General features: G+C 36.4%; 1 protein-coding gene across 2 annotated transcripts; it reads right to left on the bottom strand.

Moving 5' to 3' along the window:
* On the bottom strand, positions 1–24673 carry LOC111148684 (tandem C2 domains, nuclear). Of its 2 annotated transcripts, XM_022505463.1 has the most exons (11): positions 24607–24673; positions 23033–23266; positions 16712–16879; positions 15328–15419; positions 14024–14099; positions 13186–13286; positions 12680–12796; positions 9080–9271; positions 5159–5273; positions 2510–2709; positions 1–111 (listed from the first exon to the last, which is right to left on the bottom strand). In XM_022505463.1, the coding sequence occupies exons 1-11, from the start codon at positions 24671–24673 to the stop codon at positions 1–3; spliced, it is 1473 nt and encodes a 490-aa protein (XP_022361171.1). The 2 variants fall into 2 exon arrangements, with proteins under 2 accessions (XP_022361171.1, XP_022361172.1); XM_022505464.1 differs by lacking the exon at positions 9080–9271.
* Positions 24674–25842: the final 1169 nt, after the last annotated feature.

The raw sequence follows: 25842 nt of genomic DNA, 5'->3' as shown, positions 1-25842 counted from the left end.
TCAAGATGGGTTTAATTTGTGCCACTTGATAACAACCTTTTCTGGATTTGTAACTGTTTCTTTCCACTGATTTGCTGCTTCAGTGTGATTACTGTCTTCACTTATCCAAACCTGTAAAGGAACAGGACAATCATTTAACTTAACACGAGAATGGCAACTAAATTCAAACAGTTAATTCCTCTTACTGACGAAAGGCAAGTGGAAGTTTGGTTCACATATTTTCTTTCTTTCTTTTTTTTTTTTTTAAAGACTTTATTTATTTGAGAGATCACAAGTAGGCAGAGAGGCAGGGAGAGAGAGAGAGGAAGGCAAGCAGACTCCCCACTGAGCAGAGAGCCCAACGTGGGGCATTGATCCCAGTACCCTGGGATCATGACGCGAGCCGAAGGCAGAGGCTTTAACCCACTGAGCCACCCAGGCACCCCTGGTTCACATATTTTCAATCAAACGATCTTTCCATTTTTCCAAATATATGTCAAAACACCTAACCTGTTTAGTCACTCTGAAGACTAATGTTATATGATCCAATCCAACTTCAAAATTTAATGTGAGATATTCTAAAATCATTTCTCCCAAAACAGTAATTAGTATCCTTGGTTATTCAGTATATCTAGAAGCTCAACTTAGAATTCATCCTAACCATTCAAAATCATTTTTGTGAAAATAAACAGAGACTAATCATGATTTAAGTTAAACTGGTAAGAAATACACATTTTTAAGCACATTTTAAGCTGTGATTTTAACTGAAATCAAAACTGTAACTTTAGGTAATAGATATGAATAAACTTGAGAAAAGTTCAGAGCACTATGCAGATATAAGACTTCACACCTACCTAGAGGAAAAGGGGACAAGGAATTCGAAGCCTGAATGCTAACCTCAGCTTTAGCAGTAACAGGAATTAACTTCTCTGAGACTCAGTTTCTAATTCTTTTAAATAAAGAAATTGGAGCAGGTCACTGATTTTCAAAACTTTTCCCCTTAATTTCCTGGTTAGAAGTATTTTTCCTTCAAATAAAATCCTACAAAGAACCTAATATATGAAACAGGTAACACCAGCGTTCTTTGGCTGACATCAAGAGACTCTGAGACTACATTTGGTTCCCCCACCACGGTGGCTCCCGAGAACCCAAGAGAAGCCACAGGAACAGATGGAAAGCAAGAGCTCTTCCAGAATTGTAATTCTTAACTAGACTCTCAACCAAGAAAGTGGAATCACCAAAAAAGTTATCATGAAAATCACCTGTCAAGGAAATCTCCCATTCCACCCATACATGATAGCTGGGGATTGAGGATATAGGAAAACTTTAACTGAATGCACTTTATAGGCCTCAAGGCCTTGAAAGTATGCTATATATATGAATTCTTGAGTCCAAACTCCTTCCAAAATAGGAATAAATGAAGAACAACAAAACCATAATTTTTTTTTAACGAAGATTTTAGGTAAAATGCATGAAGAAGTGAGTCAAAGAATTAATATCAATCTTTGAATATTCACATATCATTTTAGGATTTCACACAGACTGCTAATAACATCTTGTTATCAAGCAGAAGCTTTTAAACCAATGATGTAGATTTTGGAATTTAAATGGGAGTAAAACAATCATTATTAAGATAAAAGATAATGGACAGCTACCATTAATCTACTCAGAGTAAAATAAACTACAAAAGAAGTAAGTCCCCATTGGACTGGCAAGTAAGTGTTATTGTCTTCCACAGATTTCAAGAATTTTTAAACAGAGTAATCCAAACACCAAAATCAACTATCTAAATACCATCACAACCACTGCCAAAACTAATGTTTTCTAGGAATCTGAATCTAACATAATTCAGTTAATAGCATACAGAGTTAAACACTAAACTGAACATGAAACAGAATGAAGTAAGTTGGCCATCTGCAGCCTTAAAATTTTTGATTTAAATACTTAGTGAATGTACAAATCAGAGAGAGAGAGAGAGAGACAAGCCATAAGAGACTCTTAATCATAGGAAACAAGAGGGAAGGGGGTTGGGAGAATGGGGTAACTGGGTGATGGGCATTAAGGAGGGCATTTGATGGAATGAGCCCTGGGTGTTATATAAGATTGACCTCACTGACCTCTACCTCTGAAACCGATTATACATTATATGTTAATTAACTGAATTTAAATTTATAATTGTATTTTAAAATACTGGATAGAGGAAAAAATAAATAAATACTTAGCATTAATACCATTAACTAGTCAATGGTACTAAAAAACTGATCATTCTTACAGTATTTATAGTTTAGAAGCTCAGAAACAGACTTATTTTTAGATAAGAAACCTAACTGCACAGAAATTCCAACTATTTATATTAAAGCAAAGTCTGACAGGATTTCACCTTTGTGGCAACGTCAAATTTTAATTTATGATGCTGTAGAATTTTACTCTACTCAACTTCAATTTTACTCTATATTCCTTTTGTTAACCAAATGTTTCAATGCATAGAGAAGTTCAAAGAAAGGATTCAAGATAAAAACTCACGACTAACCTGCCCCACAAAATGTCTTCTTCTTACAGAGCTCCGACTGTAAAGCTTAATAAGAAAAAGAATTTCTTTTTCATTCTGTATAAGTGGAAAAATCATAGTTTCTCCCCACTTTACTCTTCCATTGGAGGCCTTCAGTAAGCGTGTCTTCTTCTTATAAATCAACTCTCCTGAACTAAACATTCCCACCTTCACAAAGAAACCTAAAAAATAAGAAATTTTGATATGTAAAATTTTATTTTAAATCCCATATAGTTATATATACTCACATATTATATTTGGTGTGAAAACATATAAGCCACTTATAAAGAGCCAATGAGTTATTGGCATAACAGAAAAAATGCTGATAGTAAACTTTGTCATTTTAATCACACTTTACAAAGAACTACAGTGACCTCCAATGAACAGACTCTTCCTCTAACCTGAATGCCATTAAAGACTGGAAATTGTAGGCATAAGTAATGGTCAGCAGTAGGGGAGTACACACTGAAAAGTATTACACAAAAGATAGGGGCCAACTCTTCAGAGAGCCAGAGGAATTTAATTCCCAATTTTATGCAGGTAAAGTTCTTTGATTGCAACTCCAGAAGTTAAACATATGCCTGCTAGAGAAAATCTATTCTTTAAATAAATTGAGATGGAGAGCTTCCAGTAATGATAGAATAGTTGTATAAACTAAGCTTCCCATGGATAACAATGATCAACTCTGGGGAAAACAAAACAAAACGAAATAAAACAAAACACTGTTCAAGACCAAAAGTGGGAAGAAACCGGAGGAGTGTCATGTCTTGCAAGATGGAAACTACACCGCTAACATTCAGGTTCATACAGCTTTCCGCCTAAGCATCCTCCCCTGTCTGACGGATGCATGGCACCTACAGCTCAGGCACAAAGTTGTCATGGATGGAGCTGGAGCTGCAGGGCAGCAAGAAAGAGAGGAGGGAACTTCCAGAAAGGAGGGAGCTGTAAAGTGGTGACCAAGGACGGACCATTAGATTCACAAGATGCAGATCATGGACAATCCCAATCAGCAGTTTTGATTAAAGAAGGACACCTCTTAACGTCATGAACTGCATCTGCAGACTTCTACTGACATCCTCGTTCCTCGAACTAACCTACTATGTAGTCCTGGTAATTTATTCTTTTCATGCCAAGTTGGATTTCATTTGCTTATTTTTCTTTTATGATTCTTCTATCTATCTATATAAGTAGTAATAGTCTATAGCTATTTTTTTCTATGCACTATCTTTTCTGTTTTGATATTGAGAATATGCCCACCTCAGAAAGTTACTTTTTCCATTGTTTCTCCTGCTTTGGAACAGCTTATATAAAATAGGAATTAGGGGTGCCTGGGTGGCTCAGTGGGTTAAGCTCCTGCCTTTAGCTCAGGTCATGATCTCAGGGTCCTGGGATTAAGCCCCACATCAGGCTTTCTGCTCAGCAGGAAGCCTGCTTCCCCCCTTCTCTCTGCCTGCCTCTCTGCCTACTTGTGATCCCTCTCTCTCTGTCAAGTAAATAAATAAAATCTTTAAAAAAAAATAGGAATTAAATGTTCCTTGAAAGTTTGGTAGACTCTACCAGTAAAATCATCTTAGCCTGGTGCTTTTATTAGAGGCAATTCTTTAACTATCTACACATGGTTAATCATTTTATTCAGATGTTCTCCCTCTTTTGGAGCAAATTTCAACAACTTTTTTTTCTCTGAAAATCAGTTATTATATATAGATGTTCAAATGAACAGGTATAGTTTTAAATGGTATTATCTAATTTATTATTGAATCCTTCTGGATGTGAAATGTTATCCACCCCTTTTCATGTTTTCTTTATTTTTTGCTCAATCCAACTTACTATAGGTTTGTCTATTTTACTCATCTCTTCAAAGAAAAATCTTTTGGTTTTATTGATTATGTCTTTTGCTGTTGTTTTCACAATTATCAACTTCAACTTTACCTGTAACTCCTCACCTCTACTTTCCTTTTTGTCTGTTGCTGTTTTCCTACAACTGAATGGTCAGTTGAACTGAACTGAATGGTCAGTTGCATTTATTTTCAGTCTTTGTAGTTACAGTGGACACCCATTGCTTCTGCCTGCCTCCCAATATCCTCTCTCCTTGTAGCGGAATGAGGGAGCACTCTTACCCCACTCTAGCCCTGGTAGAACAGATCTCAAATCCCCAGCTCTAGGAGAAGCCATGTGAACCAGGCCTACACAATACAAATTATCAGAACCCCTTCTTGTGCCCCACGGCCCAGGGAAGGAAAAGTGTTTCAAGGGTTGAGTTTGGTATTTTTAAATTTTTTTTTTTAATTAAGTTTCTAGTTAGCAATACATTCAATGAAGGGCAAACTAGGAAAAGAATAAATTTTCTAGGCTGGTGAAATATATCTAACAGTCCTCTGAAAACTCAACCTATCTTAACTGATGAGCTCAATAAGGAATGGCATCAAGCAGATAAAAACCAAGTGAACATGGATTAAAGTAGGCACAATGGCTGAAATTTGAAATCCAATAAAGTAATTTTAAGTTAAAAGGTAAGTAAGTTAAATAACAAAAGTAACTAAGGTTTTAATGTCCATTACTAAGAAATGCAGGAAAAACTACCTTTTACTAATATTTTCTAAAGATTCCACTTTGAGCCACGGATATACTTACTCAAAGCAAGAGGTGTTGAAGAGCTTGGAAGGTATTGTGCCTCGAGAATCTGTAACTGAATTCTGCTATTTACGGCTTGAAAACAAGTCCCCAGTTCAAGTTCTGCATGGCAAACCTGGATATCAAAAGAGTGCCATTTGTTAATTAAGAATAAGGTTTGGGGCTATTTCAAAAATTTAGAAATAAAGAACTACAGTTAGAAGAAAACACTACTTTTTTTTGACACACAAAGCTATGGTCCATAAGATGGTTAGGAGAAATGTCATGGATTCTGTAAATATGAGGTATTCACTTTCATGGATTCTGAAAATCCAAGTCACACCAACATATCTGATTGTTCCAAATCAGAGCAGTCAGAAGACAATTCAAATTGAAAACAAATTAAATTCCTAAGCAGCTGTACTAAAGAAAATGTCAGCAAGATAAACACCAAAGAAGCACACTTCCAAAAACACTTAAATGTATTCATTTGAATTATTTTTAAGAATACATGAAGCTCAATAAAAAGTTTCAAATATGAGAGTCATCATTATATTTTTCTAATCATAGACAATGACAGTAGGTGCTACCCAGCTCAGAAGAAAAAGGATTACTACAAGGAACAAATGTGTGGGTTAAGAGCTGACTTACTATGCTGAATGAGAGCCAGCCAAAGAAGAAAGCTGGCAAGAAGGGAGCTAGTGAAAGTGATGAGGCAGGAAATAATAAGGAAAAGGTCAAAGAAAACCGGAGGCAAACAATAAAATGAAGGAGAAACAGAGAAGGGAAAAGTTAAATTAAATTAAAACCTTTGTTGATTAAAAAAAAATGCTACTGTTCTTGGCATTTTATTTTTTTTATTTTTTATTTTTTAAAGATTTTATTTATTTGGCAGAGAGAGAGAGAGTGAGAGGGGGAATACAAGCAGGGGGAGTGGGGGGGGGGGAAGCAGGCCCCCTGCTGAGCAGAGAGTCCAATGTGGGGCTCCATCCCAGCATCCTGGGATTATGACCTGAGCCGAAAACAGACGCTTAAGGACTGAGCCACCCAGGTGCCCCATGTTCTTGGCATTTTAAAAAAGTAGATTAAAAAGGACATTACTTACTGTTTACAAAACAAGGAAACTATGGATAAAATTTTTTATTATGTTTTTTTTTAGGATTCTATTTATTTATTTGACAGAGCGAGAGACAGCGAGAGAGGGAACACAAGCAGAGGAAGTGGGAGAGGCAGAAGCAGGCTTCCCACTGAGCAGGGAGCCCAATGCAGGGCTTGGTCCCAGGACCCTGGGATCATAACCTGAGCTGAAGGCAGACGCTTATCGACTGAGACACCCAGGGGCCCCTTATTATGGTTTTGTACCCACAATGTATCATACTTATGAAAATGCCTAATGGTTACAAAACATCCCTTAGTGTTACACACCTGTAGTACTCACTCACACAAAACCAAGCAGTGTTTGGCAAAGGGTTTGCCATTTCTAACTTGCCAGTGTCATTTCAGAATTCAAATTACTTACTATGTTCCAGGATATTAATTTAGATCATGAGAAACTATTCAAAGTGGTTTTCAGTCTCACAGTCACCAAAAAATTAAAATTCTAATCAAGCAGCAGGTATACATTAAGTGTATTTTTAAAGGGCACAAAACTGTGGAAGATATAAGATATGATCTCTGGTCCTGAATAATCTATCAATTTTTTGAAGAAAACTTTCTGAGCCTTCCTTGAATTGTTGTTGAAAGTGAAAAGTTTTGCATAATTGGAGGAAAACCATGACCTGTGATGTTGGAGCATATCTCCTTGGCGGGAGTGCTATATAGTTGAGCTAAGAGAGCCGGTCCTGGAATCGGTGCTTCTGTTCAAATCCCGCCTCACCAGCTACCAGCTGGAGGAAACCAGGCAAGGGCTTCAGTGTGTTGGTCTCCATGGTAGGGATACCAAGAGCAGAGAGCTCCGAAGTTTGGTGCGCGCATTAAGTCACCTAACACCACCTCCCCTGTGTGGTTAAAGTGTCTTCTGCACGAGAACCTCTTGTACATTGTTCCACACAGAAATCTGGGTTCTCAAATAAATACTTCCATTACTATTTGTCAAGGTCAACAATTCTGTAACGAGGAAAACATGAGCTTACATGATAGTTCTACTGTTCACAGTGATATAGTTGTCAGTGTGTGAGTCTGGCTCTGTCACTTTCACAGAGACTACCAATCTTCCTCCTCGACACAGGAAACAAAGCCTACCATTTTTGCCTTAGCCAATAATATGAAATATTCACCCTCAGTAACATAAGTTCACTGGTCCAGTAGAGCTCCTAAGCTCTTCCTTCAGGCCACCAATCTTTTTGTATCCCTAGCACCTGGGACACAGCAGATATACAAATGTTGGTAAGACCTCCAATACATGACATTATTTGGTGGAAACTCAGCCATAATCATTCATTCAGATTCTCCAAGGCAGATAAGATTAGAACATCTCAATTCCCCAGAAAAAACCTTTGCTGAGTTATCTTTTGATACACTCTCCTAGTCTTTAAAGTGTTACTATATGAATCAACCACTTGAATAGTATATTTGTGCCCTCTGTAAAATGTGGTTGCAGATTACTCTCTACACCAAGTTAATTAAAAAAAAAAAAATGCAAGGTGACAAACTCCTGTCACAGTTAGAAATCAAATTTGCTATATTTCAACAGAATATAAAAATAATCTAATATGGCATGCTTTCATTCATCATTTATTCTTTCCTACCTACCTATGTACCAATATTCAATGCCAAGAATAAAACAGGCCCTTACTAAGCACAGTCAAATATAAAGAAAACAGATGGAAGCTAGAGCCTACTTTTATTTAGAACAAGTAACTGAATTCTAAGTTGTAATAAATGCTGTACAGGGAACACACTGGAGATGGAGACAGAAAATAATACATAAGAAATAACTATTAAAAATATCATTTTTGATTATAGAAATCTTTTGGGTTTTGTTTTTTAATCCGTAACTTAATTCCCCTCTAATTCAGTGGTTCTCAAGCCAGGCTTGCACCAAAGCATCACCTGGAAAGCCGAGAAGTACAGATGCTTGTGGCCTACCCCTGCCTCCCCTCACTCCTCCCACAAAATTCTGATTTATCTGGTCAAGATGTGGGCATGTTTGTCAAGCTCCCCAGGTGATTCTAATGTGTAGCCAGGGTTAAGAATCACTTCAAGTCATGTTAAATATTTTTGAAGGCAGGTAAAATATAAATCCCATATGAACTTAAAATCACATGTAAGCTTGACCTTACAGAAGCTTATGACTGATTTCTGTAACTGCTATCCTGACACAGAAGCTGCAGAATCAAATTATTAGGGATAGCTAAACAATTTCAACAGCTGGCTAGTTGAGAGAATTAAAATCAGTTCTCAAAATTCAAGAAGCAGTACACTAATCAAGTTCTTTTCCAAAACAAACTAACTAACTAACAAACAAGCAATACCCCAGCCGTAAGAACCTCCATTTTACCCAATTTATGGACAGATATGTAGCTTACTCATGATTAAAACCACCTTCCTAATCTTTTAAGGCAACCTCTGAGTTTGGAGTTTACGATTCTTTCTTGCTCTTTCTAAGTTATCAACTACTAACTTCAGGATTATTTTCCCTGACGTATGTAACGTTTATATAAAATGTACTAGGAGAAGATAACCCTAAGGTTATTTTTCAACAGAGAAGGCAAAGGGTATCTGTTATCTTTTATCAATTACTTGATAAAACAACCTTTTATCAATTACTTAAAAAGTATTATTTAACAATGACATCATCGTTATTACTATTTCTTCTTGAGAGCCTTCCTGATCCTCTAGTATATTCTAGAGCATTCAGTTTACACTCCAACCAAAACTCACCCACAAAATAGTTCTAAAAGTATAAAACACTTTCAACATTACATAACCACTATCACTTACAGAGATTTTTGAAGATGGCATTATATCCAAAGAGTATTCCATCTCCTGTGTGCTGAGAGTTCTGAGTGAGAGTGAGCATTCTCCGATGGTTTTCTTCCTGGGAGTCCGGGTTTGAATCTTAAATACAAGCCTTACGGTTTGTAGACTTTGGAGTTTAATAGCAAAAACAAAAGTTTCCATGAATTCGATAATCTAAACAAAACAAAACAAAACAAAACAAAAACACAAGAAAATAATTTTAAAAATGTAGATAAAAGGACTGAAAAAAAAAGATATGCTGATACAAAAGAAATGAAAATAACATTTTATAATGTAGGAAAGGAAGATTTAATTTTTTTTACAACAAAAAAATACTTTTCAATGTAACTTAAGATGACAATGACCATGAATTATTTTTCCAGAATTTATCCTGAATACTGCCTTCCTTAATTTCACAAATCATCCTTTTAATTACTAAGGAACTCAGGTCAATATCAACACCAAGTTTAGCAGAATATAGCTTTTCTACTTTTTGAAAATTGGGTTGTTTTCCATCTTTGGTTCTGGGGTATCTTTCCTGCTATTCACAATTTTTCAACAGTTAATAAGCGGTTCAAGAATCTCATGTGTGCTCTCTCATAAGTACCCCAAATCTAACCGTTCACATTAAGAGACTGGAATTATTTCTATTCTTTGTCTAACATTCTTCCCACCTTCCTTGGGCTTCAATTTCTGCTTCAGTGATGTTTGCTTCACCCTTTCTAACCTGGAAATCAGTCTCCTTGGAAAGTGCTATCTTTTCTCATAAGCATCCACCCCAGGCAGCAAGTCAGTGTTTTCCATGCTCAAGAGTATTTTCCAATATTCTTTTCATTATTCCTAATGTTTTAAAAGCCTTGGCTTACCATGGGCTCACATCTTCTTAACACTGGACTGATTTTGCTCTACACTTCCTTATTCTCTTTACTGCATTCTTTTGAAAAGGACTTTTTTTTTTTTTTTTTTTTTTTTTTTTGCTTTTTGAAAAAACGAGATATCTGGGCAACTAACATCAATATTTTAGATACTGGGGAGCCTGGGTGGCTCAGTGGGTTAAAGCCTCTGCCTTCGGCTCAGGTCATGATCTCAGGGTCCTGGGATCAAGCCCCGCATCGGGCTCTCTGCTCAGCGGGAAGCCTGCTTCCTCCTCTCTCTGCCTGCCTCTCTGCCTACTTGTGATCTCTCTCTGTCAAATAAATAAATAAAAATCTAAAAGAAAAAAAAATATTTTAGATACTGCAGCCACATTTCGACTTTTATTGTAATTGTTTGTATCTGTATAGTCAGAATAGTGTTTGAGAGCTCCCAACCACCAGCGCTCTCTTTTTCTCTCAGTCTCAGGATCACACCAACAATGCAGTGTACACCAAGTGTTCTTAAACGGAGATGCACTGAGCTTATACAAAAGCCACGGTGTGCTGCTCTACTTCACATTTTGCTACAGTAGGGGTCAACAAGTTGATCAATAATAATAAATTTTAAAAGATTCTGTGCAAGTTTTAATATGAGAACAATTTTCCCCAACTTTTCCTAAGTTAACTTGGTTTTATTTGGCAATCAAAAAGTGAAACCTGAGGCGCCTGGGTGGCTCAGTGGGTTAAAACCTCTGCCTTCCGCTCAGGATAATCCCAGGGTCCTGGGATCGAGCCCTGCATCGGGCTCTCTGCTTAGCAGGGAGCTGCTTCTTCCTCTCTCTCTGCCTGCCTCTCTGCCTACTTGTGATCTCTGTCAAATAAATAAATAAAATCTTAAAAAAAAAAAAAAAGTGAAACCTTTCCTATTTAATTCAGGAAGGATTCATCTTGAGTGTCAGCATTATAACCGGAGTTAAGATTTATTTCCATCTTGACCTTCTATAATCCATATTTTCATAAAGTGAGATACTAACACATGTACATCAATTTTGATTACTGCCTTTTTACTTACTAAGAACATTTTTCCATGTCCCTAAAAACTCTCCCTAAGGGGCACGTGGGTGGCTCAGTGGGTTAAAGCCTCTGCCTTCAGCTCAAGTCATGATCTCAGGGTCCGGGCATGGAGCCCCGCATTGGGCTCTCTGCTCAGCGGGGAGCCTGCTTCCCCCTGAGATCTCTCTGCCTACTTGTGATCTCTCTCTCTCTCTGTCAAATAAATAAATAAAATCTTAAAAAACACACTTAAAAAAAAAAAACAACTCTTCCTAAACATTATCTTTTATAGCTGCCTAGTATTCTATCACATGGTGTTATGGTCTAAATTTGGCCCCCAAAAAGATATGCTGAAGCCCTGATGTCCAGTAACTCAGAACGTGACCTTATTTGGAAACAGGGTCCTTGCAGATGTAAATGGTGACGTTAAGATGAGGTCACAGTGGAGATACAGTGACAGATGGAAAACAGCACGTGAAGATGGAAGCAGAGTGAAACCAAGGAATGCCAAAGACTGCTGACCATTACCAGAAGCTAGGAGAGCAGCATGGAACAGATTCTCCCTCACTGCTGCCACCTTGATTTCCAACTTTCTCCAAAACTGTGAGAGAGAAAACTCTGTTGTTCTAAGCCACCCAATTTGTGGTACTTTGTTATAGCAGCCCACAGAAACTATAATGCCCATGGTATAGATTCCATGAACTTTCTCAACTGTTCCCCTATATAAGACATTTAGTTGGTTTCCAATTATTCCCCTATGAACAAAACTGCTAAGAATACTTTATATATTTTTTTATTTGCATTTTAAATTATTTCCATGGAACACATTCCAAGTAGAATTACTATGTAAGGTGTATAAGTATTTCAAGACTTTGATGTGTTTTGTCAAAATAATTTCCAGAAAGTTCTATGTTCTAGAGTAATTATAAATTTTTTCCTAATTTTAATAAGCAAAGAAAGAAAGAGAGCAATATGGAATTTAAATTTGAATTTCTATAACTACTAGTGAGAGTAAATTTTTTTCACGATTATTAGTTATTTGAATTACCTTATTTTTAAATCATATGTCCTTACAGAAAACACCTTTCATTTGCATGGAAAAACACTAACCTTTCATATATGAGAAGACAAAAATGAAGATATATTTAAACTAATGGGAAATCTAAAATCTATAAAACCAAATTCAGGATCATAAGTCTTCCGAGTATAATACCTGGAAATACTTAGAAATTTATTACAATCATGCAATTATTCTTCAAAGCCAACGTGGGTTAAGAGGAAAGAAAACGAAAATATAGACATTTTCCTTTCATACAAGAAAAGTAGTCTCCTTAGATATTGTTCATTTTGTATATACTTCAGTGATTAAGGTTTTCTTTTTAAATGCTTGGATTAAATTAAATAAATAAAAAAATTTAAATAAAAATAAAATTTAAAAAATCTTTTTATTTTATTTTTATTTAAATGTATTTTATAAATGCAACATTGGTCAATGAACTACCAAGTATTTTTGAAGCACAAAATTGTCTTTAAAAAGCAATGAATATGTAGTTTGCAATTTCCCCAAAACAAAACACTTTCTCATTCCAATTCTTTACATAGTTTAAAGTGACAAATATGAATAAATAAATAAATAAATAAAGAAAAAGAAATTCAAACACAAACAGCCACTTACATGAGAGCCATCCTTTGCTGAAGATTTGAAATGCACGGGTTTGGGCAATGTCAGTGTTCCTTTTATAGAAATAGTAGGAGTGTCTCCACAATTAGAAGGCCAACTTAAATCTCTGCACTAAAAAAATTAAAAATACAGTTTAAATTTTACAAAGAATCCTAACAATACAAATATTTGATGTATTTCTTGAGTTAATGACTTAAATACAAGCCATAAAAGTAAATGTTAGTGTACTGAGAACTTTTGTTTCATCTACATTAAAATAATTTGACATTTAATGTTCCAGACAGCATATCAATTTCCTTCTTGAGGTTAAAAACCACAATTCCATCAGACCTACAGATTTAGTTTCTTTAGAGTCTCTTTAAAATACTGTTTTCTGCAGAATACTACAAAATCCTAAATTCCAAAGAAGGTATTGTCCATTACCCAGAGAGAGCAACAGATGTTTATAACGAAAACATTCAATTTTGTCAGAAAAGTTGGTATTTGCTAAATCAACTTACCTGCAAAACTGTGATCCAGATCTGCTCTACTGAAGAATTATAAAACACTTTCACATTCAATCTCCCAAAATCTCTTTCATCTCCTGACAGAGTAATTGTATCTGAATTGTAAAAGAACAAGGACATTAGAAATGCTATGCAATCCTTCTCATCCAATTATGCTTTGACACAATCTAATTTTAAGAGCTGAAAATTGCCATTTTTTTTAAGTTGCCACTTTAATTAAAGACAAAAATCTCACTTCAGTGTTATTATTGGAGTGCTAAGAGAAGACCTTCTATAAGAAGTACATTGGCTTGAAAACTTAACTCAAATACAGCCTGAGTGACTTAAGTTAAAACTAAGATACACTTTCCCAAATAACACTGACATGGCTTTAATCCTGGATGCTTCTGGAAGTTTCTGCAATAGAATACTTCAAAACAAACAAAAGGCACGTCACTGCTTTGTGTGGTTTTTTTTAAGATTTTATTTATTTATTTGACAGACAGAGATCACAAGTAGGCAGAGAGGCAGGCAGAGAGAGGAGGAAGCAGGCTCCCTGCTGAGCAGAGAGCTCGATGCGGACTTGATCCCAGGACCCTGGGATCATGACCTCAGCCAAAACAGAGGCTTTAACCCACTGAGCCACCCAGGCGCCCTGCTTTGTGTTTTTTAAAGATCCTTTCATGCCTGAACCCTAAAATGGGCTACCTGATGCGAGTATTCATATGCAGATAACAGATATAACCATCTAGAAGTTTTCTCTTTACCCTACCATATATATATTCAAATTACTATTAGGTAGAAATAATTTCCTTAAAAAAAGAATATAAGAAGAAGGCACTTTATTCCTTACCCAGGCTTCTGTTACTGCCCTGGGAATTTTTCCTTGAAGAAGAAGTGCTAGGCATGCTGGACCAGGAATCATGTCTCTAGAGATAAAAATTGTTCTTGAGTCTGCTATCGCACATCAAAATTTAAAGATTCTGAAGCTTAACCCCCAACACCCACTCTGGTATCAAACTGCATGCTAACCATGTTGACAGTGCTACTGGTCAGAATGTCCCTCTTTTAGATGGTAAAGAGAAAAAAAGCTTTCTGTCTATGTTACCAGGAAAATCTTCAATAGCTTACTTAGTCACATATGGGGAAAGCCTTTGCTGTTTGGAGTGTGGTTTTATAATAAGGAAAAAGAAATTACTGCTTATTGTTTCCTACTTGAAAGTACCAGTAAAAATAAGAATACATTTGGAAGTGCCTTGTTACTTAAAAACCTGCTATGTAGCAGTCATTAAAGCGTGGTCCCTCTGAACCAGCAAGATCAACATCACCGGGGAACTTGCTGGAAAGACAAACTGAAGCCCCCAGTGCAGAGCTACATAATCAAATACTCTGGGGGTATGATGGGCTGCCGGAATTTTAACAAGCTCACCAACCTATTCTGATACACATTCAAGGGCTGGTGCTCTGCAGAATTAATTCTGCGAGAAATTAACCCTACTGACAATTCCGAAGGATTATTTAGAATACACTTCCATTTTAATAAAATACATGTATATACACTCACATGGAAAAAAACCCCTTAAGTATCTAGAACAGTATTTTCATGTGCTTTTATTCTCAGTTATAGGAATACAGGTGATTTGTCTTTTTTACTTTGCTTAACTCTATTTTGTAATTTTTAATAATCACAATTTACTTATGCTTTTATAAGAAACTTTAAACATCAAAAAATAATTCTATTTCAAAAATAGGAGGATGCTGTGTTAATAGTAATGAGTAATTAAAATCTTATATCTCAATAGAAATACTAATTTTTACTAAGTAGGTAGCTGATTCAATAAGGAAGGTTTAATCAATAAGCACTTCTAATCATATCTTTTCTAAATTCCAAATGCCTTCAAGATTACCTGAGTGCATACTAACTGAGAAAGGTAAGATTCATTTAAAAAAAGAAAAAGAAAAAAAAAATGCCTTTTAATAGTCAGCTGAAAAATGTGGAAAAATGCACATGGGAAATGTTAAATATTTATTCTTCAGATATTACCATAGATTTATCTACAAAAGGTCTATACATGTTGTTTCTAATGTAATTCACACATTCCTCAATTTTTTAGCTTGCAAATAAGTTATTCTATACAATTTATATCAATAATTCACCTGCATGAACCGCTGAGATGAACTTGTAAGATCAAACATAGACTTGCTTAGCCCAGGGGAACTGGGAAGTTTGCTGGTCCTTAAGTCACAAACTACAAAGAAACATGGAAAAATTTCTTTTTATCAAAGAAGAAAAAACATTGGAATTTTACTTAATCACTATGAACTAAATCTCTATAGGAGTGCATCATGAATATTAACACAATCTATTGAAGAGACAAAGTCTTCTACTAAAGTTTAAATTTTTTTTTCGATTATTTTACTTTGGTTCAAATAGAAACTAACATAAATCAAACAACACATTTTCACAACTATATCAAATATTGAGCAGGAAAAACTCATTCTTTCTGTTTACATTACAATTCTTCATTCCATAGGAACACTCTAAGAGAATGTAGGTCTTCTGTGCTAAATGCAATTCAACAACATAATGAGCATTTAGTACATTAAAAAAATATACTGAATTCCATGTGTTCCTATATTTCTAGTTTATATTTCTAGTTTCCTTCCTAAACTAGAAGATTCCTTTTTTTTTTTTTTTTTTTTTTACACATTTTATTTATTTGACAGAGAAAGAGAGCAAGCACAAGCAGCGGGGAGTGGCAGGCAGAGGGAGAGGGAGAAGCAGGCTCCCCCCTGAGCAGGGAGCCCAACACCGGGCTCAATCCCAGGACCCTGGGATCATGACCTGAGCCAAAAGCAGACGCTTAACAACTGAGCCACCCTGGCACCCGAAATTAGAAGATTCTTAAGGAATGGAACTCAGTACATTAACCGTGTATTCTAAAACGGTGCTGAAATAAACATTTAAATAAATACTTCTGCCTTGTTTTTAGCACCTCGCCCTGAATTCAGTTGTTGGGATAGCCATATACATTAAAAACTTGAAAAACAGAATTTTGTGAATCACATATGTACATGAAAGTCTAAAATTGATATAGTGCTCAAATATTAAACTAAGAAAGTCCTATGATCATGCAGGCATTTTCTGTTTTCTTCGGTCATGTCTGTAATCTCATCATGAGTTTGTAAATTTATAATTTTCACTGAATAGAGCAGGAAAGAAAGAAGCTAATAAGTATCTGTTGCAGAGTTTCTGAATGGATAGAGGATACAGAAAAAAATGAAACTTTTCAAAAAAGGACAAATAAAATGGAACTGGAACTACCAATACACATAATTCATTAATCCTTCAATTTTCACATTAGATAGAATACCACAGAGATGCCATAACGTTTATCATATCACTTCTGAAGACTGCTTTTCTCTTATTTTTTTATTTTTGATAATTAGAATCCTCTCTTCTAGGGTCTTAGATTTCATTTGATTTCTACAGTTGTTAGAGAGAAACACGAAGAGAAAACACACAAAAAAGTTTTCATACCTGATCCGTACAGTCTCGCCGCTTCTGAACGAGGAGGAAGGCGCCGGCTCAGATCAGGTGAAATGTGCGGATACCTGTAGCACGGGTTGTAAATGTCATAGCCAGGTCCGTGCTGGGATGAACTGGAAAGTTCTACCTTTCGATCTCCAAAAGATGCTCTGGCAGATCCTGAAAGTAAGTGTTTCTAAAGTTTTATAATACACTTTTCTTGGAGTTATTAGCTAATGGCTAATGCAGCCAAGGCAGAGGGAAAAAATTTTTGTCTCAAATAATACCAAATCACATGTGTTTGAAATATAAAAAAAAAGCACACATTTATTGAGCTCTGCATGGAGTCTTCTGCCAGGGATCAGCTATGAGCCCTGCTTTCAAGACAGTCTGGTAAATTTTTGGCATTTTTCTTTGCCCCATAAACAATTCTGTATTTTGTGATCTGAGTTTCCTTTTATTTTTCTACTTACACAAAGAACACCCTTTAAGTAAAAAGATAATCATTGTTTTGATGAAGATGCAGAACATTTATAAAAACTGACAGCAAGCTGAGGGACACAGAACAATTCTTAATAACTCTGAAAGGACTGAAATCACAGAGTAATGTTCTCTAATCACAATGCAATAAAGTTAGCAATCAACAAAAAGGTGATTAGAAAATATTTATATGGAAACACAAAGGTCCTAGGATAACCAAAACAAATCTTTAAGGAGAAAAACAAGATTAAAAGATCTGTGCTACCGGGTATTAAGAACAGAACACTGGCACAATAAAGTAAGACTGAGCAGAACAGATAGAGACACACATAATTTTGTGGACATTAGATTTACAATCAATGTGGCACTGGAAAACGGTACAGAAAGAACAGTCTTATCACTAAAAGGTGCTAAGACAATTAGATATTGATATATATGTCATAGCCAAAAAACCTTCATCCCAACTTAAAACATTCACAAAACAGTAATTTCAATTGGATGTGGGTCTGAACTAAATATTAAAGGCAAACCAACAAAACTTATACACTTAAGTCAATGTATAAGGCAGTTTTCACAGCCTTCGAGCAGGGAAGAACTTCTTAAATGGAACATAGCATTTATCATAAAAAATTTTTAATACACTAAACTACATTAAAATTGACATTTTCCATTTTTCTAGACTATTGAAGAGGGTGCAAAGGTAACCCACAGTGTGGGAGAAGACATGTACAAGAAGCAGAACCGACAAAGGGCTCATGGCTAGAATACATCAGGAATTCCCACAAATCAGTAAGGAAAAGACAGGCAGGCCCACGTATAAATTGGCTGTAGGACTCGAGCAGACACTTCAGAAGAGATGCTATCCAAATAGCCAAAAAATATGAGCGGGTGCTCAATTTCATTAGTCACGAGGCAAATGCAAATGAAAACTCCAAGGAGATTCCACTGCAGACTCACCGGGATGGTCAAAATCAAAAAGCCTGACAAAAGCAAGTGTGGACAAGAGGAGCGCAACGTGAACTACCAAGCTTGGCTGGTGGGAATTATAAACTGAGGCAATCCCCGCAGAAAACAGCGTGGAAACTCGACGAAGGCTGAGCTATGCATACCCTGTGACATGACAGTGCCGTTCTGGGACACATACACGATTGAAATGCCTGCACATGTGCTCCCCGAGACTCGTACAAGCATGTCCGTAAGCATCATTATCCATCACGACCAAAAAATCAGAAAAAAATCAATGACCATCAACAGTAAAATGGACTGTAGTTTATACCTACAATGACCATCAACGGTAAAATGACTGTAGTTTATACCTACTACTAAAAGCAACTTTTGTATGCTGTACTGACACACGGCTGTATACCATGCCATTTGGGGTAAAAATGAATCTATTTTTTAATAAATACAATAAATATATTGTACAGATATTAAAACCAACTGAAGCTACTGACAACAATGTGAATGACTCTCACAAAAATGATGTTGAATGAAAGAACCCATAAACAGGAGACTATGCTAAATATGGCATTTCATTTACCTAAAGGTCAGAACACAGAAAAAATAAACCATGACATTTAGGGATATGTGCTTCGGTGGTTAAAAAAAAAAAAAAGAAAAAAAAAGGGCAGAACAGCAAGGAAGCAATAATCGTTGCAGTTGGGACCTGATTACTCTGGAGTGACAGAAAAGAGGGAAGAGGGAGGCGTCTGTGTACTGGGGTGATACATACATGTTTACTTGAGTGGTGGCCATACATGTGTTTTGTTTAATAAATTACGGAACTATGTATTTCTGCTTTGTTCCTTTTGTTCCTTTTTTCTACATGTGCATATTTCCTAATTAAAAAGGGTAAAACAGTAGATCAAATTCCTTCCAAAGTTCAGAATCGTGTTGGAAATAATATAGAGACATAAAATAAAGTTTTCAAGTATTTAAATTATTACCATCTTTTCATCCTCTTCATCCTATTTAAAATAGAACCCACAGTATAAACCAATACTTTCTGAATTAAGCTAACCCATAAAACAGGTGGCTTCATACTGAGTTCAGAAAAGAAAAATAAAATATGGGGTTATGAGGTGAGATCTTACACTTACCCAGTTCAAATAACTATGTGTGTAATCCAACACAATACACAGGCAGAGGGGTGCCAAGAGGGAGTTATGATGCCAGAGAGCTTTGTGAGGAGGCTGTACACCTTAGGAACTAACCCTTAAGTCATTCAGTGCACTACCACAAGTCTGTTTATGGTAACAAGGATACACTGTCATGAGTCGTAGCACCAAAGATGACTCACTACCTTTATAGGCTACACCTAAAAAAGAATATTCTGATTTCATTTTTCCTTAACAGAATTCCAATTTTCCCCTCAAATGGTATACAGTGATATCATTTTTAAAGTTCAAGAGGAACTTCTCTCAATTTACAGAACACAGTGCTATAAAACTAACATAGAGTAACATTTACTTTACACCTCTCAAAATATCTATTTAATGCATTCTCTTAATGGAAAGGTAGACAGATATGTGACAAAGCAAGCATGGCAAGATGTTAGTGACAGAATCTGTGTGTTACAAAGCAGTAAGTGACAGCAATGAAACAAAACACATTTCAAATACTTGACATAAAATGTCAGTCATTACTGACAGTGGTCGGCCCTATCTCCCCTCAAAATTTCCTTGTCAGCCCATCACTCATAGGCACATACACATACAGCAGGTACATGTCTGACTTCTAGAGTTAGACACCAAGAACACTTTCTTGACTCTAATAGAGTCATCTTTCTCTCCAATATGATCAAAATCAGATGGCTTTACCACATACTCACTGAGCCTATAATTTAAGTGTAAACCCATTTCTTCATTCATTCAAATCAAAAAGCAATCTGTTCTCCAGTGACCTAGTAAAACAGACAAAAGAAGAACTACCACATAACCAGGTAGGTATTTCTTATTTTCTGATTATGAAAATAATACATAAGATACCCTAAATGTTTAAGAATACAGAATTTATTAAATAAATTATCGTACATCTATATATTTAATACTACGGGGCCATTAAAAAGCAATGAACATGAAAACATGTTCACAATGTGTGACAAGAATAAAACAGATTACCAAACTGTTTATATAGTTTAATCCCAATCCTGTTAACAAGTACGAGAGAAAGAGGAAGACCAATGATCAGGGTGTGCTGTGGCCAAGAGCTTGTAAACACTGCTTTTGAGAGACACTGCTGCCATGCAAAACTAGGTGGTGGGCCAAGCATGGGGTTCCTCTTTCCTTGAAGAAAGAAGGAAGAAAGGAATGGAGGGGGTAGGGAGGAAGGAAGGAAGGAAAGAAGTAAAGATGGAAGGAAGATGGATCACTCCTACCAAACCCAAGTCTCCTGCAGATAACAACAGTACACTGTAGACCAAAAACAGAATGAACAAAAACCCTGAAGGGATTGGAGACTGAGCAGAAGCAGGGCATATTCAGGACAGCACTGACTCTTGGAAGAAAGGGAATGGCCACCTGTTTTTAATGACTGTCTGTTTTAGCACAAGCCAAAGTTGGTGCTGCACAGGGCAGATAAAATGCCAAAAGAAAATCCACACTCTTTCTGGCCTAAAGAACCAGAGGGTAGAGTTCAGAGCAACCACAGCTGCTAGAAAGTAAGGTGGGTATCTTGGAAAGGAAAAAGCCCCAAATTCTGTGAATAAAGTCTGCTCAAACATCTGGCTGATCCCTGAGCCACACATATGCGGGACAGACTCCAACTAAGGATACAAAAACCAAGGTGAGATAAGAGCTGCCATCAAAGACACAGAATTTGCAGCATAGTCCAACAAAATTCATCGCCTGGTTAAAAGAAAGAAAAAAAGGGGGGGGGACCCTCTTACCTCAGAGTAATATAATGGATTCTAAAGTGTCCATGACACAACATTCCAAACCCAGAATACAATCCAAAATTACTCCATACACAATGAAACATGGAAAGGTGACCCATTCCCCCCCACCAAAAAAAGACAAACCTTAGAATTCAAACCTAAATGACTCCGATGTTAGAATTAACAGAGAAACGTATTAAAGCCCAAAGACATAGAAGAAAATAGGCTTATGGTAATGAAAAAAAAAGAACAAAATCACAGCAAAGAAACAAAATATATGAGAAAGAACCAAATGTAAATTCAACAACTGAGAAATACAATGTCTAAAATAAAAATTCACTGGATGGGCTTAACAGCTGTATGACAGAGGAAAGAGACAGTGAACTTGAAAATCAATAATATCCAATCTTAAGGGTAGGGGAAATGGTGAACAACAAGCAAAAGAAGTCTCAGAGGCCCATAAAACAATATAAAAAGGTCCAACATTTGTCTAATTGGAGTCCCAGAATGAGAAGAAAGGATGGGGCAGAAAATCATATTTGGAAAAATATTCTAGATTTTGAAAGGAGTTTGGATTACAATGTTACATGCATTTGTCCAAACTCAACAAAAACAAACTCAAAACTGAGGCAGTTCATTTTGTATAAGGTTTATGTCGAAAGAAGAAAATTGTAAACAGATACTGAACTCTGATAAAGTATATATATGCTTAAGTATTCGGAAGGAAATGTATCAGTGTCTTCAATTTATTGTGAAATGTGTTCTCCACCCCCCTCCAACTCATAAAGGATTAATAACAGATACAGGAATCGATAGATAGATATGTGATAAAGTATGGTAAAATATTAATGATCAATTCTATGTGGTGGATATATGGGTATTCACTGTTATAGTCTTTCAACTTCTTTGTATGTTTGAAATTTTTCACAAAAAAATTTTGAGGGGGGAAAACATTGTGACAGTGTTTCAATGGACTAAAGCAAATTATTTTTAAAATACAAGAATTTCATGTTGTTTCTTCTTTTTTTTTTTTTAAGATTTTATTTATTTATTTGATAGAGAGAAATCACAAGTAGGCAGAGAGGCAGGCAGAGAGAGAGGAGGAAGCAGGCTCCCTGCTGAGCAGAAAGCCCGATGTGGGGCTTAAACCCAGGACCTGGGATCATGACCTGAGCCGAAGGCAGCGGCCTAACCCACTGAGCCACCCAGGCGCCCCACATGTTGTTTCTTCTTATCATCATAATTCCACTGGCCTCTAACATCAGCCAAAATCTACCCAATGAATCTATCTCACTCAAATGGCTATTTAGACTGAGAAGTTGCATATACAATGGAATATTACTCAGTCATTCAAAAAAAAAAAAGAAATCTTACCATTTGCAAGGACGTGGATGGAACTAGAATATTATGCTAAGCAAAATAAGTCAGTCAGAGAAAGACAAATATCCTATGATTTCATTCATCTGTGGAATTTAAGAAACAGAAGAGATGAACACAGAGGAAGGGAAGAAAATAAAAAGATGAAACCAGAGAGAGAGACAAACCACAAGAGACACTTAATCATAGGAAACAAACTGAGGGTTGCTGGAGGGGAAGTGGGTGGGGGGATGGGGTAATTGGGTGATGGGCATTAAGGAGGGCATGTGATGGAATGAGCACTGGGTGTTAAATGCAACTGATGAATCACTAAACTCTTTAACAATACACTATATGTTAATTGATCTTAAATTTTTTTTTAAAAGGCCACATCTACACTCAAATGTGCGTTGGTTGTGATCAGATTTCATAATGGGACCTTTCAAAAATATTATACATTAAGTTCCTCTGCAGAAAGAGCAAAAAAAATAAAATAAAATAAAATAAAAAGTTATACATAAAAAAATTTTAAAACTCTCAAGTTATAAAAAAGCAAAATCACAGAAACAATAGCATTTAAATGCTATGTGTTGATCTTTAAATCCTGCGTGTCATTTTTTTACCTTCAAGTTCCTCCAGATGTGACAGAGTTCCTGGTACCCTGGGCTGAACATATGAGAGCTTAAACCTGGGCACCACAAATGGTACGTCTTTGCCATCAGATGGTAATTTGGAAAGCAAGTAATCCTCAGTACAGCCAACCTGAGGCTTTACCGAAACAGCAGTCAATGGAGGGACAGAGACAGGGGTATCCTGAGTCTCTGAGACTGCTGCTTGAAAGTCTCTCTCCCTGGAAACTGCATGTAAAAGAAGAAAAAACAAAAGAAAAAAGAAAAATCACAAATATGAATGTAGAGTTATCTCTAATAATCTAAAGTTAGCAAACTTTGGTACTTACTTCATCATTTTAGAACAAACTGCTAATATAGAAACCTCTACGTAGTTTTCCTATCAAGCACTTCTGGAATCTACATTAATTCTGTCCAGGCAATATTTGAGAAATTAATATACTATTTCTGAAGTATACCAACTTATCATAATGGTAAAAGCAGTTTTTAAAGAAACTCATTCCCACAAAAGAGTTCACAGATGGAAAACAAGTTTATTTTGTAGTTAATTCCATGATGCTTTTAAGTAAAATACTGTCAACAAAGCAATTCTTGTTGTCAGTACTGGTGGTTAACATCAGTCTTAAATATATAAAAGAATTCTGAAAAGAAGCTAAAGGTCTCCAAGTCTACAAAAACTTCACCCAATCACAAAATAAAATGTATTTTTACCCTAATATAATGGCAACTTTCCCTGTTCTAGCTTCTGTGACCCATTTTGTCCCTGTCTCAAAGGCTGATGACTTCGGATGGGGATGTAAAGGACACCCAGAGTTCATCTTTATGTACAATTAGTATTGTCTGTTGACTTCAGAAATGAAAGTACAACTACTACTGTGTAGGAATTATGAAATGTTTTAATGCAAAAAGAAGCCTTCGTACTCACATATACTAGGAAGCTATACTCTAGATGAAGGAATACAAGAGAAAGCCAGAGAAAAATAAAGTTCCCGTCACAACTCAGAAGAGAGGAGGAGACCATGCAATTGAAAGGGAACTCTCCAGGAGTCCTTTATAAATATGGGGTCTTGATGAAATAATGGGTCTCCTCTCCGGTAGTCTTTCATTTGTGAAAGGCAGTTTTTTAATGCACTGTTCGTAAACTAGAAATCGTCTTTATTCAAATGAAAGCATTTGCCAGAGTATACTGTCCCCAAACACACCCAACACTTTTCTTTCCCTGCCTTTGCCTGTACAATTTCAGCCACCTCTCACACCCAGGTCCAATTTTTACCTTCTCTTACTTCCTTCTTCCGACCCAGCTGCCGAAATCCTCTCTAGACTCCCATACCAAATGCCATCCTCTCCGTGGTGATGTCCCATGGTGTCTCCGGGGTTAATGTTGAATTTATCTCTCTCCCTCCAGACTCCAGGGTACTTTAATACTTACCTACTATGCCTCTTATTTATGTTTCTGTCTCCCCCATGAAGTTAGGAAATACGTCTCACTTATCTTTATATTATAAAATGCCACAAATAAAAAAGACACTAAATACATGTTTGTTGAAGTCAAAAGAAGCCAAACTCACAATTATGCTTTTCTGTGTCACCATAGAAACATCCTCTACAGCAACTCTTTATAAATTCTGCTGCCATTACATCCAATTTCCAATATTCAGCAATTGACAAACTTCCAATTTTAGTATTAATCTGTTGGTAGAATAGAAAACAAGTTAACATGATCATGCTTAATGCCATTAGGTATCACTAAATAAGTCATATTATCTGTCTTTCTAAGATGAATGAGGAATACAAAGCAAAAATGTTTAGAGGAAGATAGATTTTTCATCTTATATGTAATTTTGTATGAGCCAGGCTCCTTATAAGTTATTAAAGTGACATACTCAAAAATCACTAACTGAACGATCTCAATGTTAAATCTGGAAAAAAAGAAGAAAAATTGGGGTGTCTCAGTGGCTCAGTGGGTTAAAGCCTCTGCCTTCGGCTCAGGTCATGATCCCAGGGTCCTGGGATTGAGCCCCATGTCGGGCTCTTTGCTCAGTGTGGGGAGCCTGCTTCCCCACCCCCTCTCTCTGCCTGCCTCTCTGCCTACTTGTGATCTCTGTCAAATAAATAAATAAAATCTTAAAAAAAAAAAAAAAAAGAGAGGGCGCCTGGGTGGCTCAGTGGGTTAAGCCTCTGCCTTCAGCTCAGGTCATGGTCTCAGGGTCCTGGGATCGAGTCCTGCATCAGGCTCTCTGCCAGGCAGGGAGCCTGCTTCCCACTCTCTCTCTGCCTGCCTCTCTGCCTGCTTGTGATCTCTCTCTCTGTTAAATAAAACTTAAAAAAAAAAAGAGAGAGAGAGAGAGAGAGAAAGAAAAATTCCACCCTCTGTTATGCTGAGCAGAATAAGTCAATCAGAGAAAGACAATTATCATATGATCTCCCTGATATGAGGAATTTGAGAGGCAGAGTTGGGGGCTTGGGGGGTAGGGAAGGAAAAAATGAAACAAGATGGGATTGGGAGGGAGACAAACCATAAGAGACCCTTAATATCACAAAACAAACTGTGGGTTGCGGGGGGCGGGGGGGGGGGGTAGGGAGAGGGTGGTTGGGTTGGTTATGGACATTGGGGAGGGTGAGTGCTGGGAAGTGTGTAAGCCTGACAATTCACAGACCTGTACCCCTGAGGCAAATAATGCATTATATGTTAATTAAAAATAATTAATTAAAAAAATTCCACCCTCAATTTTCCTCTTTGCCAGGTATATCCAAATCAATGCCCAAGCAAAATCTCCAAGAAAATATGGCACACATAAAAAGTG

This window comes from Enhydra lutris, unplaced genomic scaffold, assembly GCF_002288905.1.
Source record: "Enhydra lutris kenyoni isolate GAN:26980312 unplaced genomic scaffold, ASM228890v2 scaffoldscaffold20, whole genome shotgun sequence".
Taxonomy (NCBI): Eukaryota; Metazoa; Chordata; class Mammalia; order Carnivora; family Mustelidae; genus Enhydra; species Enhydra lutris.
This window is presented reverse-complemented; position numbering and strand designations above follow the sequence as displayed.

Excerpts from the sequence above, each read along its gene's own strand:
- LOC111148684 (XM_022505463.1), bottom strand. The coding sequence starts at position 24,673 with ATGGCAGCAGAATTTATAAAGAGTTGCTGTAGAGGATGTTTCTATGGT. Across the intron at positions 12,797-13,185 it reads TCTGGATCACAGTTTTGCAG|TGCAGAGATTTAAGTTGGCC; the intron begins GTAAGTTGATTT and ends TAATTTTTTTAG. Across the intron at positions 2,710-5,158 it reads TTCAACACCTCTTGCTTTGA|GTTTCTTTGTGAAGGTGGGA; the intron begins GTAAGTATATCC and ends CTTATTTTTTAG.